General features: G+C 42.4%; 1 protein-coding gene across 2 annotated transcripts in view; it reads right to left on the bottom strand.

Annotated features, from left to right (window-relative positions):
- Positions 1-7,097: 7,097 nt before the first annotated feature.
- Positions 7,098-14,920, bottom strand: part of MYOF (myoferlin) — a 61,971-nt gene continuing 54,148 nt past the window's right edge. For both annotated transcript variants that reach the window (XM_014965884.1, XM_014965894.1), the window contains 12 exons: positions 14,809-14,900; positions 13,311-13,481; positions 12,625-12,773; positions 12,273-12,412; positions 11,387-11,475; positions 11,209-11,304; positions 10,491-10,632; positions 10,068-10,167; positions 9,447-9,640; positions 8,539-8,648; positions 8,047-8,194; positions 7,098-7,738 (listed from right to left, as the gene is read on the bottom strand). In XM_014965884.1, the coding sequence (XP_014821370.1) occupies positions 7,703-7,738; positions 8,047-8,194; positions 8,539-8,648; positions 9,447-9,640; positions 10,068-10,167; positions 10,491-10,632; positions 11,209-11,304; positions 11,387-11,475; positions 12,273-12,412; positions 12,625-12,773; positions 13,311-13,481; positions 14,809-14,900 (1,467 nt within the window). In that variant the 3' untranslated portion in view covers positions 7,098-7,702. The remainder of the gene's footprint in view (positions 7,739-8,046; positions 8,195-8,538; positions 8,649-9,446; positions 9,641-10,067; positions 10,168-10,490; positions 10,633-11,208; positions 11,305-11,386; positions 11,476-12,272; positions 12,413-12,624; positions 12,774-13,310; positions 13,482-14,808; positions 14,901-14,920) is intronic.

The following is a 14,920-nucleotide window of genomic DNA, read 5'->3' as shown; positions in this document are numbered from 1 at the left end:
GACTGCACTCTTTTCTCAACAGAGTTTGTTTATATGGGTCTGGCACTGATTTGGCTATAGCAGGTTTTTTGCTTCTTAAAATGCTCTTTTCTGGCAATGGCTATGTAATTGTTACATTGAAATCTCAGAGGAAGTTTTTTCTAGATAATTAAACCTTGGACCAGAATTTAATAAATCTGGCTCCTCTGGCTCCTGACTTGTTTGATGACACTGAGCAAGTCATTTTATCACCCTGTGGTTGATGCTTACCTAGTTAAACCCGTTCATATGCACTGAAGCTAGATATTTTTACACCCCAGAGCCAAGAGTAAGAGTGTTTCACTAGAATACGAGATGTCTTAGTCTGATGTGACATTTATCTTAACTCATCAGAAGTGCAATCAGTGGGGAGTTACCCAGGTCTTTGCTCATGGAGATAAATGTCAAATGTTATCTGTCTACATTCTCATACGGTGTCTATCACCATGGTATCTGAATGCTTTCCAAAGCAATAATGTACACAAATTAGACCTAAACCAGTCAGCAAATGATCATCATAAAGATGTCACTGACATTTTTCTGGCAGTGGCTGTTTGGATCGAATCTTTCCTGTTTCCTTTCATTCTGTAACAGACAGTGAGAGATAAGCTTGTTTAATGATTGGGAGGGGAGGGTGGGGGGGATTAAAAAAGATAGACTCGTACAGTATGATGGAATACTGAATTCATAATACATTCTTTCTTTCACCTTCCTTCTAGTTTCCCTTTCTGCCCAGGAGGCTAAAGACATGTTCTCTCTTCTAAAGTCTTGGAGTAAGCACTGCCAACAAGGCCAGGTGTAATTTAAAAATATTTATGCATTGTCAGTTCTGGAATTAATCTTTCTTAATTGAATTGACACGAACTCATGTCTGCAGGTAATGTAAACTGTCAAAGGCTCTGCCAGTGACAGCATGTTGGTCAGGGTGGTGAAGTTAACGAGAGATCTAAATTATGATGGAATATCTCAGTGTTGGCTTTGGAGCCTGGTGTTTATAAATGCATTAGTAACATCACATTAACTACAGCCTACAGACTCTGGAGTTCAGAAGGGCTAATTATTTGTTTGCAGTTTCTGAAAGAACTGGGTTGACATATTTGTACCTCAGAAACATTTTAGTAGTATATTTGCTGCAGTGAAATTTCTTTAGAATTGAGTTTCCTTTGAGACATACCATTTTCCTCTGAAATTGGTTAAAAATACTATTTTTTGTCAGACGTAAATCTTCCAGAGAGATGTATTTACCTGAGGGAACTAAGAAATGTAAGCAAAATTTTAGGTTTGGGGGGTTTATTTTTGACCCTTGGGTATTGTTAATCACAGGTGATCCAATACCACAGTAGAAGTGGTAGCTAAGTAGGTACACTGACATTGTGTGGGCAGATATGTTTTGTATGAGTAAAGAGGAGGTAGGGTCCTGCTTGGTGTACCTGTGTCAAACGGGTGCTACTTTTGTGAGAAACATGGCCTGCTGTCATCTTTCCTGTTTAATAGTCAAGGATGAGTAATGTAAATTTTTGGAAAAGAAGATTTTTGAGAAACAGTCCTTTGATGGACCCTTTGGATCAGATCCAGAGGAGGCCACAGAGATGCTGTGAGGGCTGCACCCCTCTGGTGTGAGTTGGGGGGGTTCAGCCTGGAGAAGAGAAGGCTCCAGGGAGACCTTATTGCAGCTTTTCAGTGGGCTTTTCAGGGGGCTACAGGAAAGGCAGAGACAAACTTTTTAGCAGGGGCTGGTGTGACAAGGAGTAATGGTTTTAAACTGAAAGAGATTTAGACTGGATATAAGGAAGAAACTTTTTTACAATGAGGGTGGTGAGAGCCTGGCTCAGGTTGCCCAGAGAAGCTGTGGCTGCCCCATCCCTGGAGGGGTTCAAGGCCAGGTTTGGATGGGGCTCTGAGCAATCTGGTGTGGTGGGAGGTGTCCCTGCCCAGGGCAGGGGGTGGCACTGGATGGACTCAGCTTGTGAGTCAGTAGTGCCATGCAGCAGTGGACAGGTATAATAGAGTTGAAGTTTGACAGAGCAGATGGCCACACGCTGAACAATGGCCGTGAGAAGGTGTTCCCGAGGTGCACCAGCATCTGCAGGGCTGAGCATTGCAAAGGAGAGGCTGGCTGGGGGCTGGACAGGGCGCTGCTCAGCGCTGACAGAACGCTCCTGTGGCCCCACAGGCTGGCCTGGCTTTTGCTGTGCGAGAAGGATGTGGGGTTCCAGCCTATTTCCTTCCCTTCTTACTGCCCCGAGTGCACAAGTTTTCAGGGTCTTTTGCTAGTTTGAGAGCAGGAGAGGTAGGGTTCCCTTTCATTGCTTTGGGGGATTTCCATTCCATTTTTCTTTAATTTGCTCCTCCCTGTTAATCGCATAAGAGAAGCCTAGAGTGTTAAGTGAACAGATAATTCTTGGTCCATGTATATGAGCAAGAAGAACTCAGATTTGCATGAAAATAGCTATCCTCAGATTAGACCTTTATGTCTGGAAATAAGCTCTTTTCAGGTCTATTTTCCCTCCATTGTTATGTGATTTATTTAATGTGAATGGTGGATGTTTGGGGAGGGACAGAGGTTTGTTTGACTATTCAGATTCATTGGCAGGGTTTAAGTTGGCACAGCATGGGTGGGAGCAAGATGAGTGGAGACATCTTATTTTTAATTAAAATATACGCACATATGCTCATGCAATTGAAGTAAAAGTAAATCCTTTCTCAGAGCTGATTGCTTCTACCTGCCTACTTTTTTGTGTTTAAACTCACAGCACAGTGGGACCCCATTTTGTTTCAGGATTTTTTAAGGCAAGAAACAGAACCAAAGCCTGGAGTAGGTCCCTGATAACAGAGCCCCTGTATGGCAACACCAGATTAAGATCTCACTAGGTGTTCTGGTTCCTTTCTTTCTTGCATAAATACCTGTCTCATTCTTTTTTTTTTCTTTTTCCCTGTATTAATATTTAACCAGTAGCAGGTATACATACATAGTGCATATACAGTGCAGGCTTTTGCATGAGGGCTGATGGATTGTGTGGTAGCATGTGTATATTTTGGGCTAGACTGACCTGATGTGGGTGGGATTAGTTTTAAAAGCTTAATTGGCTGCCTCCTACTTCACAACGGGAACTTTTTAGCTTTGACAAAAGCCCTCTGAAATGGATCTCCTGTGCCAGCCAGGAGTGTCAGGGACCTGGGCGGGAGCTCCTCGCTGGAGTCCTGGAGGTGCCCAGGCCACAGGTGGCCTTTGGAGGCCGGTGTGTGGTTCTGGAGGCAAGAAGTAAGGGCAGAAGGCTGAGTGAAGGTGCTAATTAACTGTGCTGTCAGTTCTCAGCCAGATAGCTATGCGAACAAAACATTTGTTAACTATGTTAATTGAAATAGAGGCTTTGTGTGTGTGTGATTCAGATACAAAATACTTCTGCAAAGTTTCTCCCCTTGAAATCAGGGAAAGGTGTGTTAAGAAATAAGGAATTTTGCTGCAGAAGCCTGATGCTTTTCTCCAAGATAGTGATGTCTAACTTTTTGCTGCTCACCAGACCTTTCATTCTTTTAGCATATGCTAATATCTGTCTTTTACATTTAGAGTAAGTGTTGGGCTTCTTAAAGGATTCTTTATCTCGACTGATAAGTTGTCATGTTTGCAGTGCCCACCCCCATTTTGGTACATATGTGGACTGATGGCAAAGTACTTTTTTGTTACTTTATTTTATTTTTATTTTTCCTATTATATTTGTCCTCCTGTGAACAAATAAATTCTCATTCCTGTAGAGTTGATATATTCTTTTTCCCTGGGTCTGCCTGCAGTCCTGAAATAGAGTCTTGGGGCAAAAGAACTTGTTGCCGACTCACTCTGAGAATATTTTGTTTAATGACTACATCAGCTTAAGATATTCTTCTCAAGGCCATAACCCTTGATTTCTATCTTTAGAGATCACTTCTTCCTGGTATTTTATCTGATCACCTGAGCAGTAAGGAGTGTGCACTCAAGGCTAGAAAACGTGGGAATACTACAAGGAAGGGCATCTCTCACAGGTGTGAGTGTACAGTCCTGCTCCCAGTAGCAGAGTGCGTGGGGAGAGGTGTAGTGTAAGAGCTAGTGTATTGGGTAATGCTGTCCAAATATTTAAATGCAGGTGGTCCCTGTGCTTCATCCGGGATGTCTGTAGCTCCTGCTGTGTTCTGAATGTCTCAGTGCTTTTTGGTGCTACTCCTGACACCTGGAAGGGAACAGAGCTGCCTTGGAGGCTTTCATAAGCAATTGCAATGCATTCAGAGGGTTTGGGTGGCTTCAGGGAGGCATGATTTTTCCCTGCTGTGTTCCTCGTGTTGCACTTGCCAGTGGATTTCATCTCTTAGCCATAGCAAAGGTTACAAAGGAGACAAACTTTTTCAGAGGGTAGCTTTGTGGTCAGAGCATGGTCAGACTCGACAGACATAATGTGTATTCCCCTTTCTTTTCTGCTTATTAATTTTTAAAGAACTTTGTCATTTTCTTTCTCTCACGAATCCTGTTTCTTATTCAGGTCCCTATCTGCACAAATGACACACGCCCCTCTGAGCAATGGGAAGCGCTGTGTCAAAAGCTGGGTGTGATTTACCAGCTGAGCAAGCACCAACACGAGTCAGTCAGCACCGAATGCTGCCATCTCACCCCCTGGTACTACCTTCAGGGTGCTCAATAGTGACTGGGGCACCTAGTGCCGCGGAGTGGAAATCCCACCTGTACAGCAGCCTTGCTGTGGCGAGGACCAGCCGGGAGTCCCTTTCTGCCTGTGTATCAGCAGCAGGGCCCACAGGCAGCTGGAGCAACGGGCTCGATGGGACTGTGTTTTCCCTTCACTGTGAACTGCACCTTGTTTGTCCCTGTGTGCAGGGTGTGTTCAGAACAGGGTAACAGAAGTACGGGAAGGACTCTGTGAACACATGAGACTTGGGATGGCATCTTGTGGTGGTTCAAAGAAATGCAAGAACACTTGCAGATGGTGAGTTTATTGCCTCTTTATTTTACACTGAGCTGCTTTAGGTGCAGATTTTTCTTCTTGAGCTACGTGATGATCTTTCTTGAACAGTCTGTCTTGTCAAGCACATGACAGTAGCCGTTAGCCTCCTTACAGCCTGTTCCGAGAGCCAGGGCTTGGGGTGGCTACAGCCAGGCACTGCTGGAAGCCCTGTGCTGGTGGGGACCTGGGTGTGTGGGAGAGTGCCACTGCTCTGGTGTCAGAGACAGGAGGACTCTGACGTACTGCTGCTATTGAGCCATTGTTTGTTAAAAGCATTTGCTGTTTAACTTTGGCCTTTCCCTGCCTGTCTCAGCCAGCAGCTCAGTTGTATGGCACGCAGGCTCAGAGAAGGTTTTCTTTTCCCAGAACAGTCATTTCAGATCCAGATAATGTCTTCTGCGAAGCACAGGTGTGTACTGGGGATATAGGGACTAGAGCACAGCTGAACTGGCCCTGTCAGCTCCCAGGCCAAAATATTTCAGCTCTCCAGGTTAGGAAAAGCAAACTTGAGGAGGAGGAACTCCTGGGGTAAGTAATGTCCTGATTTAGGAAGAGTTGGTGTCAGGCACGTGTACATTCTGCCCTTTTCCTGGGGCAGTGTCAGAGCTGTCCTGGCCAGTCGGTGCCCAAGAGCAGCATGAAGCTGTTCCCTGCACAGAGCTAAAGCTTTGCCAACTGTTTGGAGAAGGCAAAAAGCCACTGTATGTATGTTGTATGTATGTAGCCATGTTGGAGTCACATGCAGCAGCTACACTGGGGATTACAGATTTCACTGGTATCATATGGAAACAGCAATGCTCACACTGTCTGTCTTTGAGCATGTGTTTTCTTTTGTTTGTTACTGGAGCGGGCTGGGAGACAGAATGGCTTCTTGGGCTTTTCAGGTCTGTTTTTAATAGTGTTGCCTAATTGTAGTGAAACTCCTAAACCTGTGTGTGCTTGGACAAAACGGCAGTGGGAAGAGGGTGGACTCAGCTCCGAATGGCAGTTCCTGCTGCTGTTCCAGCGCTGGGCGAGCAGCTTGCTCAGATCCCAGCTCCAGTGTGTAACTGCTGCCTGGGGAACGCTCTTTCAAGGTAAATGCTTCATTATAGCCCTGACAAGCAGCACGCTTTCTTGTCTTACAAGGAGAATAAGGCTCCTTTGATTTTTAATGTGTGTCAGATTTATGGCATTGCTTGAGACCCATTTTAATAATGGACAATCACACATCAGCTCCTACAAATTGCCAGTTATTTCTGCAGTGCTGTTTTGTCATCAGTGAAGGGACGAGCCATCAGGATGGTATTAGTCCCAGCTCTGAGCTCTTATTCGTAGGTCAAGATGCTTGAGAGTTTCTTACCTAAAGAAATGAAGGCTTTTTGACAGGATGACTGCTGCGTGCTCTGCTCTAGCCAATGGGACTTCACAGCCTGGAAATTACTTCATGTAATACCTTTATTCTAGCTTGCTCACCAGAATAAGTCAGTATCATTTACTTATTTTGCCTGACAAGTGCATGGTTATTTTACAGTGCTGTGTTATAAGAAAGCGTTCAGTGTGCTACTAAAAACAATTACAGAGATTGGTCAAGACTAATTCATTCTTGCAGTTGTTTTTGGCATCTTTTAAAGACAGCTTTATCCAGGCAAGAGTGTGGCAATCATACAAAACATCTGCATTTCAAGCACCAGGGAATGTTCAGAGATGTGCTTCTGCTTTGCCCTCCAAGAGGCAGGTGGAACCCCAGCCTATAACCTGATTTTCAGTGCAGGTTATGATTTACTGGGCCTAGGGAGAGGACTCGGGCTGAAGGAAACACTTCCCGGGTGCAGATCAGATTTCAGACATGGGTGGGACCGGGGTTGTGCATCCTCCTACGCTTTGATTCAAGTATAGTGAAACTATTCAACAAATTTCATTTCTTTATTAATTTCCTAATGAATGAAGAAATTCATTAGAACTTTGCGCAAAAGTATTTCCTTATTCTTCACTGTAAAGATAACGGTAGAATACCTTAAACTCCAGAATGGTGGCATTGCATCCTCTGGGAGACACTGTAAATACTTAATGCTTTGTAGTTTTGCAATACATAAAGAGAACTAGAAACTTGCGTTTTACTTATGGATGTTTTATTTAAACATTTGTAAATTATACTAAGTAAACAGCGTATTATTTATTTTTATTTATTTGTTTTCAAGTCTTCAGTGCAGTAATTAAGAATTTTAAGCAGCATGATGCTGAAAACTTTTCTAGAAAGAATGTCTGACCCTTCTTGGACTGCATGGTGAGGTTTCTTTGCTGTACATAATGAGATGTAGTGCTTGTTTTTCATTAAGTTAAAATGCAAAGTTTGAAAGTGTATCCAACAGAAAGGAATTCTCAAAAGGAAGTATCCATTAAAAAAATAGAGATAGCAATAGCAGGCAGCCTTCTGAGTGATTTTTATGAAAAATCAAATTTAAAAACAAGGAAGTCAGAATTTTACCAGGTGTAGATACTATTGAAGTAAAGAAATGTCCATGAGGGGGTTTATCCTTTGCTTTTTAAAAACACCTGTCACCACCCTGTGAACCTTGGCTAACCTCGGTCAAATTCTTCCTTATCCATTGTACAGTTCCAAATAGTAGCAGATGAGAAGGATGGAGAGCTTGCTGAATTTGGTCCACAGCCTGAGGCCAAGCCCCATTGCTAGTTAAAAAGATGAGGTAAAAAACTCTTTAAATTGGTTTCACGATCTTCATTGACAAATAGTTCTGTTGGGGGAGAAAGGAAGAAACACTAAAGGTAAAAAGCTGCACACAAAATACTTCAGTGTAGTTTTGTAAAAGACATTTAAGATATTAAAATAGATCTGAAGGTATTCAGCTGTGATAATACCAGTTCAAATATAGTAAAAATGAGTAAGATATTTCAGATTAAAGTAGACTGAAATCCAGACTTCAGACCATCTATGAACTATTTTTAATTGTGTAGGTTATTAACACTTCTAAAGCATTCATTTCCTCCATCTTTAGTTAATAGGTTAATTCTAACATAAATTTTACCACGTAGGAGTCCTTACCGGCAGCGAGTAGAGGAGCACTGCTGCAAACAGGAGCAAAACCAGCAAGACGATGAGGCCGATGAAGAGCCATTTAAACCTGCGCCACACAATAAATCTCATTGTCTTGCAGGGATTTGTAAACCAAAGGAAGGAAGTATCCGGTCGGCTGCATTTTGAAAGAAACAAATATCACTCATACTATAAAAACAGGGAAAACTTAAGCGTGAGAGTGTAAGCCATGAAAACGCTACGCTTTGGAGGCTGAAGAAAACACAGATAGTTTTGCAATGTAAGACAGCAGTTTCAGTAAACGTGTGCCATTAATACCGAAACCACCTTGCAATTTATCCTAGTGCTTGCAGAAGGAAACAAGATTGGCTTTTATAAATGTAGTTTTGCAAAGGATAATTGCTGTCTAATGTATCCTTTACTGCATGTGGATTTTGTCAAGGACATCGCGGTAGTGAGACGGTATCTACTTCTCAAGCTAGTGAGAGAAAAAGAGCTTACTTGGGTAGGTCTAGTTTGGGGTTCATGTTGGGTTCATCTCTTCCTTTGCCAGCTGGCCTTTCCTCAGCTTCTTTTTCATTGACAACTTCCAATGTCATTTCAACTTTACCCTTCAGAAAACAAAATAGTTCTGCTAATTAATTTGTAGTTCTTTTTTAAGCTACCCATTGTTTTTTTCCAATTTAGCAAAAGAAAAACAGTTCTCTTCTTTCAAGAGCAAAAAAACCTGCAATTCTTCTCTTCTCTCAAGAACAAACCAAGGACTGCGCCTTTTCTGAATGACTAAGCATCTCATTGGCTATATTGCTGTGGGTGAGAGATGTTTCTGAATATGTTTCCTCATTTATTAAATTCCAGGAATAAAGTTTAAAGGCAAAACACATTAGAAGAAACAGACACACTTGAAAGGCTTATTATTCTAGCAAGTGATAAATACACATTTATATTCTTCACAGAACAGGTTAAGACGCTTTAGGTCTTCTCATTGCCCTCATGAACCAAGTCTGGGGACTCAGTATGCAAACTTTATTTGCTGTGAACAAAAATGCTTTGGATTTGAACTTTTTTCTGTAGCCTTTAATGCATGGAGGATGTTTCATGTTTCTCCTAAGCAATAACATGACAAATTCATCCACACAATAACTCTGTTGGCTACTTTGTCGAGATAACATGACTCAACCAGAGCTAAAAACAAAATAAGCACATTTAGGTATTAAACTCATAATTTGAAACAAAAAATTATTGATGGAGCAAAATTCCTGACCTTGTGCATGGAATGTTCTGTTTACTTCTCATCTGCCTCTGCACTGAAAGCCAGCAGCCAGGCAGGGACTCTTGACAGTCTGTCTATCATTTGAAAAGCAAAGTCAGCAGGTTTTAAGTACATTTTTAAGAAGTCCCAGTCATACCGCTAAGATATGGGTGCCATCCTTCTCTACATAGCACGGCCACCATCCTTTCATGGCTTTCTGCTCAAAGAGAGAGGCGGTCCTGGGAGCCTTCTGGGAGCTGTCTGCCTGGAACTCTGGGATCATGGCCATGGTGCACTTCTCTGGAGTCTTCGCGGGAATCATGGTTTTATGTAAATCAAGTTCCACAAAGCCTGGGAAATGGATAAAAAAATCAAACTCTGCATAACACAACCGACCCTACAGCACAGTGGTTCTACAGCAGCCTTTCCTCTCTCTAAATGGGGGATACAGGAAAAACAAGCAACAGACACATTACACCCTGTGGTTAGTTATTTTACTTAAAGAAACAAAGTAAGTTTTCAGGCACGTTATCATTTGGTGCACTTTGTGGCAGGGCTCACCTGGATGGAAATACCTTGGTTTACCTGCCAGAAGGCCTTTACGGAGCGAATAGTCACTCGTTCATTCACAAGCAGCCCTATACTTGGTGTGGGAAAGCAGGAGTGTCTGCACGCTCAGTGGCTCATTTGTAAACACAATCCTTATGCCATAGTTTAAAATTGTTCATTTTTGTCTCTCACTTTGAGACAAGAATAATTCTTTTCTTAGAATCCTTACCCAGGTAGTCATCCAAGGAGAACTTGTCATTATCCCATATTTGAATGATCAGTTTGGGTGGGATTCTGAATTCTGTCTTGTCAAGACTCCAAAAATGTTCCTAAAAAATTAAAAAAAAACAAACCCAAGCACCTTTTTAAAATTACTTAGTAAAATTCAAAGCTGTGGTCTGTTAGTACTTGTGAATTCCGGGGTTGGTGGAAGTGTTAAGGATCTAATATTGCCCCTGCTAAGAGGAGACTGCTCTTGCTGCTAGTGTTCCTGGCTCGTTCCTGGCTCAAAGGCAGAACTGAATCTGCTCACAACAGCAGTTTGGGAAGAGCATGCAGAACAGCCCAGCTCGCGCTCTCCGTGTGTAGGTACAAAATTAGCAGACTAATTACCATCTGTATTCTAAATATGAAAGTCTTTAGAAATACTTACCTTCTTGGAAACTACACAGAGTTGCTCTGCTGGGAGATAGTCAAAAGGGAAAACAAATCTCCAGTTGAAGTTCCCTTCTCCATCCAACGATCGGTAGTGAACATCGGTTTTCTGCTTATTTTCTTCATTGCCAGGCATCCATCTGAAAACAGAGAGAAGTGTCTGGTCTTTGCAGTGGGGTTATGCTGGTGCTTGTCCATGCTGTAGCCATGGCACTAAGTGGCTGTAAATAAGCCCTAAGAGCTGCTCGCAGAAGGATGGAGGGTCTTTCCCAGCCTTTCTCTGTTTGCTTCCAGTTTGGCACTGTAAATAGGAACATCGAACAGAATTTCTGACCTGCTAAGACCAGCACTGTATCAGGGATGAGTTACTGGCTGGGGTTTTTTATTGCCCTCTTAGGAGACATTAGATCAATAGCCTAGTAGTATATTTCTCTGATTTCTATTTCATTTTTTACATTAAGACTAGAAAACGTAAAAAAAATCCAGGTTATGCAGCACCAAAGCTACCTTACTATCTTTTCAGTTGCTTCTCCTTTGAGGAGATGAACTGCTGGGATCTGTCACCGTGCTCTGCCTGGCCGTGCTTGATCTCCTCACACCTCTGTACGGCTCAGAGGCCAGCACTGTCCCAGAGCTGACCCAAACCATGCTCTGGGTGTTCCCAGGACATTCTAACATCACTCACTTGCGACTGTTACACGACAAAGTGTTCCTACCCCTTCACGTAAATGTCACTCATTTCTTCTCCTGTGATGCTCTTTTCATCCAGAAGGACATCTTTGGTGTTCCAGACAATCACCCGCAAGATATACCTGAGAGAGAGGACGTTTGGGAAGGAGAATTGAATGGCTTTGCTGGGGCTGCCGGACGGTGTGTCCGATGTGTGGTACTCACTTCTTGGCCTTCCGGGGAGTGATGTTGAAGGGAGGGCCTGGAGGTCCTAAGCTCTTGGGGAAAACATCAACCCACATCTGGAGCTTTCCCTGTAGCAGTGGAGAAGAAGGATGGGGGATTGTCGCATCCAGGTTTGTCCTGGTAATTCTGTGGAAGTGCTTATTGACATGCTTAGTACTAATTCTGACCAGGGAGCAGAGCTCACTCATGTTACCCATGTCAGAACTTGCACAGATTTCAGGAAGGAGCACGCCCAGTCCCTCACGTTACACACGCTTCAGTTCTCTTTCTGTAGGTCCCAGTTTCTGTTCTCTCACAGGTGACATTAGGGGCAGCCTCACATACATGGCTGAGAGTTTGCAGCCAGTGGCTGCTGCCTGCAGGCACCACTGCAGATTCCATACCTCATTCAAACACAAGCCTCTCTGTTTCTGCAGGTAAGCTTTCTGATTGCTGCAGAAACTTTCTTAAAAATCCCAGCACTGGTGAGCTAGTGAATGCAGAAAACAAATGCTGGCCTTTGTTCCTCCCTATCAGAGAGGTCCGGGTAGAGAAATGACAGGCTTGGTCTCGTTTGCTGAGTGTAACTCTCGAGCCAGGCTGTCTCCTTTGCTGTTCGTGAGGTATAAACACACATTCCCCTTTATTTCAGTAACAAAGTAATAAATAAATCTTTCCCAATTTCCACTCTGTCAGTGTTTAAGGTGTCATTTTGGGGCCTTAATGGCAAAACCTAAGTGCATTTTGTTGTTTGTAGACTAACCTGCTTTAGTTTCTCAGCCAAGCAATATTAATCTGTGCCTCTTCCCCTGAGTGATCCCACTCTATTGACAACACGCTCCAAATGCAGAACTCTGCGGTTCTGCATCCCAGAAACCAGAGGTACCTGGGAGATGTTGGGCTGGAAGGTGCTGTACAAGGTCCTCGTCTCCACGTGTTCGGGAACCAGGCCCTGGGTCCTGAGGATGTGGAGAGCCAGCCGCTCCTCACCTGCACCAAGATGCTGGTGCAAAATTTTGTTGGCGTCTGAAAGAAAAGAAATGGAAAAAGAACAGGGGCTCATAAAACAGAATCTGAACTTTAAAAGAAAATAATTAAAACCAGATATTTAAGATTGAACAGAAAATTGCACTCATTTTAAAAAATCAAATTATTTTTCTAATTTTCCGTAAATAACTGAAAAGTTTTGTATCAGTATGAAATTAAGACTGAAATATAAAATAAGTGAACAAGCTCACCGGCTTCCTCCAAGGTGTAGTCTCGGCCCCCATAGTTAATCTTTCTGCCATTCTCTGAGAGGACAGGAGGAGCATAGCCTTTAAACCTGGCTACATTTTGTAATAACTGGGTTGGTTTTAGCTGATCACGCCAGGTATTCACACCTGAACTTTTAGGAAAACAACAGAAACACATCCTAAAATTATTCACTACTCAGGGCATTTACATGTCATGTAAAATGTATTCATTAAATCAATTCCGAAAGGGCAGCGCTGTAACTGCCCACATTGAGGCCACTCCAGTTTGTTTGGGTGACACGATTTGGTACTGGCTCAATTACCTTGCAAGACAGAGTGATTTTTTCTTTACAGGTCAAAATAATTTATGCTAACAGGTGCCTTCACATTTATTTCCATGAGTGGGTCAGAAAATGCTGTTAAGTGTGTGTTATCTGGACAGAAGTAACACACATTATCATATAAAGAGAATATTAAAATGTCTGACATCATGGTTTTTAGTCAAGGTTTTTCTGAGGACTCTGGAGCTTAACTTGAAATTCAGCTGCAGAGTGAGCAGAGCTGCAGAGCACCCAGGAGAAGCCATAGCGTTGGTTTTTAACCATGTAATTGAAGGAAGCCCAGATTTTGTACAGAGACAGGGTACTAGAGTTTACAGATCACAGTTTTCAGTAGCACAAAGGACCTACACGCAGTACTGCTGGGGGATGCCACAGTGGGAGCCGTAACGGGAAAGGAATCTGTTCTCAAGGTCAATGATGGTCTCACCCACTTTTTCATCACGAGTCAATGTGTCATAGTCATAGACAGAAATTTTCAGATCCTTTTCTTGAGGCAAGAAGCAGCTGAGTTCATACATTCTAAACATAAAAATGTCCAGTTAATGCTATTGCTCATTTGAGCAATACTTTTTATTTTTAAACTTACCCCCCAACCTTAAAACCCCACTTTTTAGTTTGTTTTTGAGCAATAGGCTTTACAAAATATACAAGGGATACTTCCAATACTGATAAATCTAGCAGTAGTTACCACTCAGGCTGCAGTTTCTATTTGCACTTATTAATAATTCCATTTGTACTCCTGTGGATATTACAGCCCCCCTTTCTGCACAAGGTATTACTTAGATGTTTCCTGTGCAGCAGCTCAGATTGGGACTGAGAAAGGAACTGGTGTGGCTCTGCAGCCACTCTGGAAAGGGGATGGTTCTTCAATCCACAGTTTCTGTATGATCAGAAATGTTTGATTTTTTTTTACCACAATACAAACACAGTTGGAGCCTTAAAAAATATGGTCCAAATGTTTAGCTTCTCTGACTGGAAGGGATTGCTCTGTCATCCAGCTGTCCTACACAAAACAGACTTCAGCTTTCTCAAATGGATTCTCTGAATTTACTTTCAAGATACGTAGCCTCACGGTTTCTGCAGCTGCTGAATCCATTACCCTTGAGGTAAAGTATGGTTAATGATTCTCTTCATCCTTTTGTTTGTTTGCTTCATTTCTAGGCTAACTTTTTAACTTTGACTTCCAGAATCATTCTGGAAAAACTTGGAATGGTGAAGGTATTTTGTACCTGTAATCAAGTCTCTCTGCTGCCCATTTCTTTGCTTAATCTGAGCATGCAAAATCCTGTAGCACGTCACTGGGAAATGTGCTTTCCCAATCCTCTGGAATCCTTCTCATCCTCCGCTCCTGACCCTCTAACTCATCAAAGTCCTCCTCTAACGCTGGACACCAAAACAGACCCAGACTTTCAACAATTACAAAGATGACGCAACCTCTCTGTTCCTAATTAGCCTTTTTCTATTAATGTATTTCAAAGATCTTATTAGCCTTTGAAGGAAAGGCCAGCACACTGGGAATACATGTGAAGCTGATTACTCATCGAGACAGCCAAGTAGTTTTTCAGAATTAAAACTTTATATTTTGTTATTCTTGAACGCGTAACACAGAGCAGCTTGAAGACACAGCCCGTGTTTGAGTCGGAGCTACAGAGAAGCTATAGAGCGGCCAAACACCCCTCGTGTCCAGTGGTTTCAAAGGGAAATGCCTTCTGCAACCCAGCTCACAATTAACTGTCTGTGTAGAACTATGAATATGAGCATTGGATATTTCAAATAAACGTCTACCTTAAAAAATAGGAAAACATTCTAAAATGCAATAAATTGGAAGCACAAAAAAGTTCCTTACCTGCCAAAAATTGGGTTGAGAGTATTAGGGACATAGTTGTCTCTGTCTTCAATTACTTTTTTACTTAGGGATATTTTTATATAAGGATCACACTATTCAAAATAAGAAAAAA

Source organism: Calidris pugnax, unplaced genomic scaffold (assembly GCF_001431845.1).
Source record: "Calidris pugnax isolate Ruff unplaced genomic scaffold, ASM143184v1 scaffold64, whole genome shotgun sequence".
Classification (NCBI taxonomy): domain Eukaryota; kingdom Metazoa; phylum Chordata; class Aves; order Charadriiformes; family Scolopacidae; genus Calidris; species Calidris pugnax.
The sequence above is the reverse complement of the archived record's forward strand: the minus strand, read 5'-3'. Positions and strand labels throughout refer to the sequence as shown.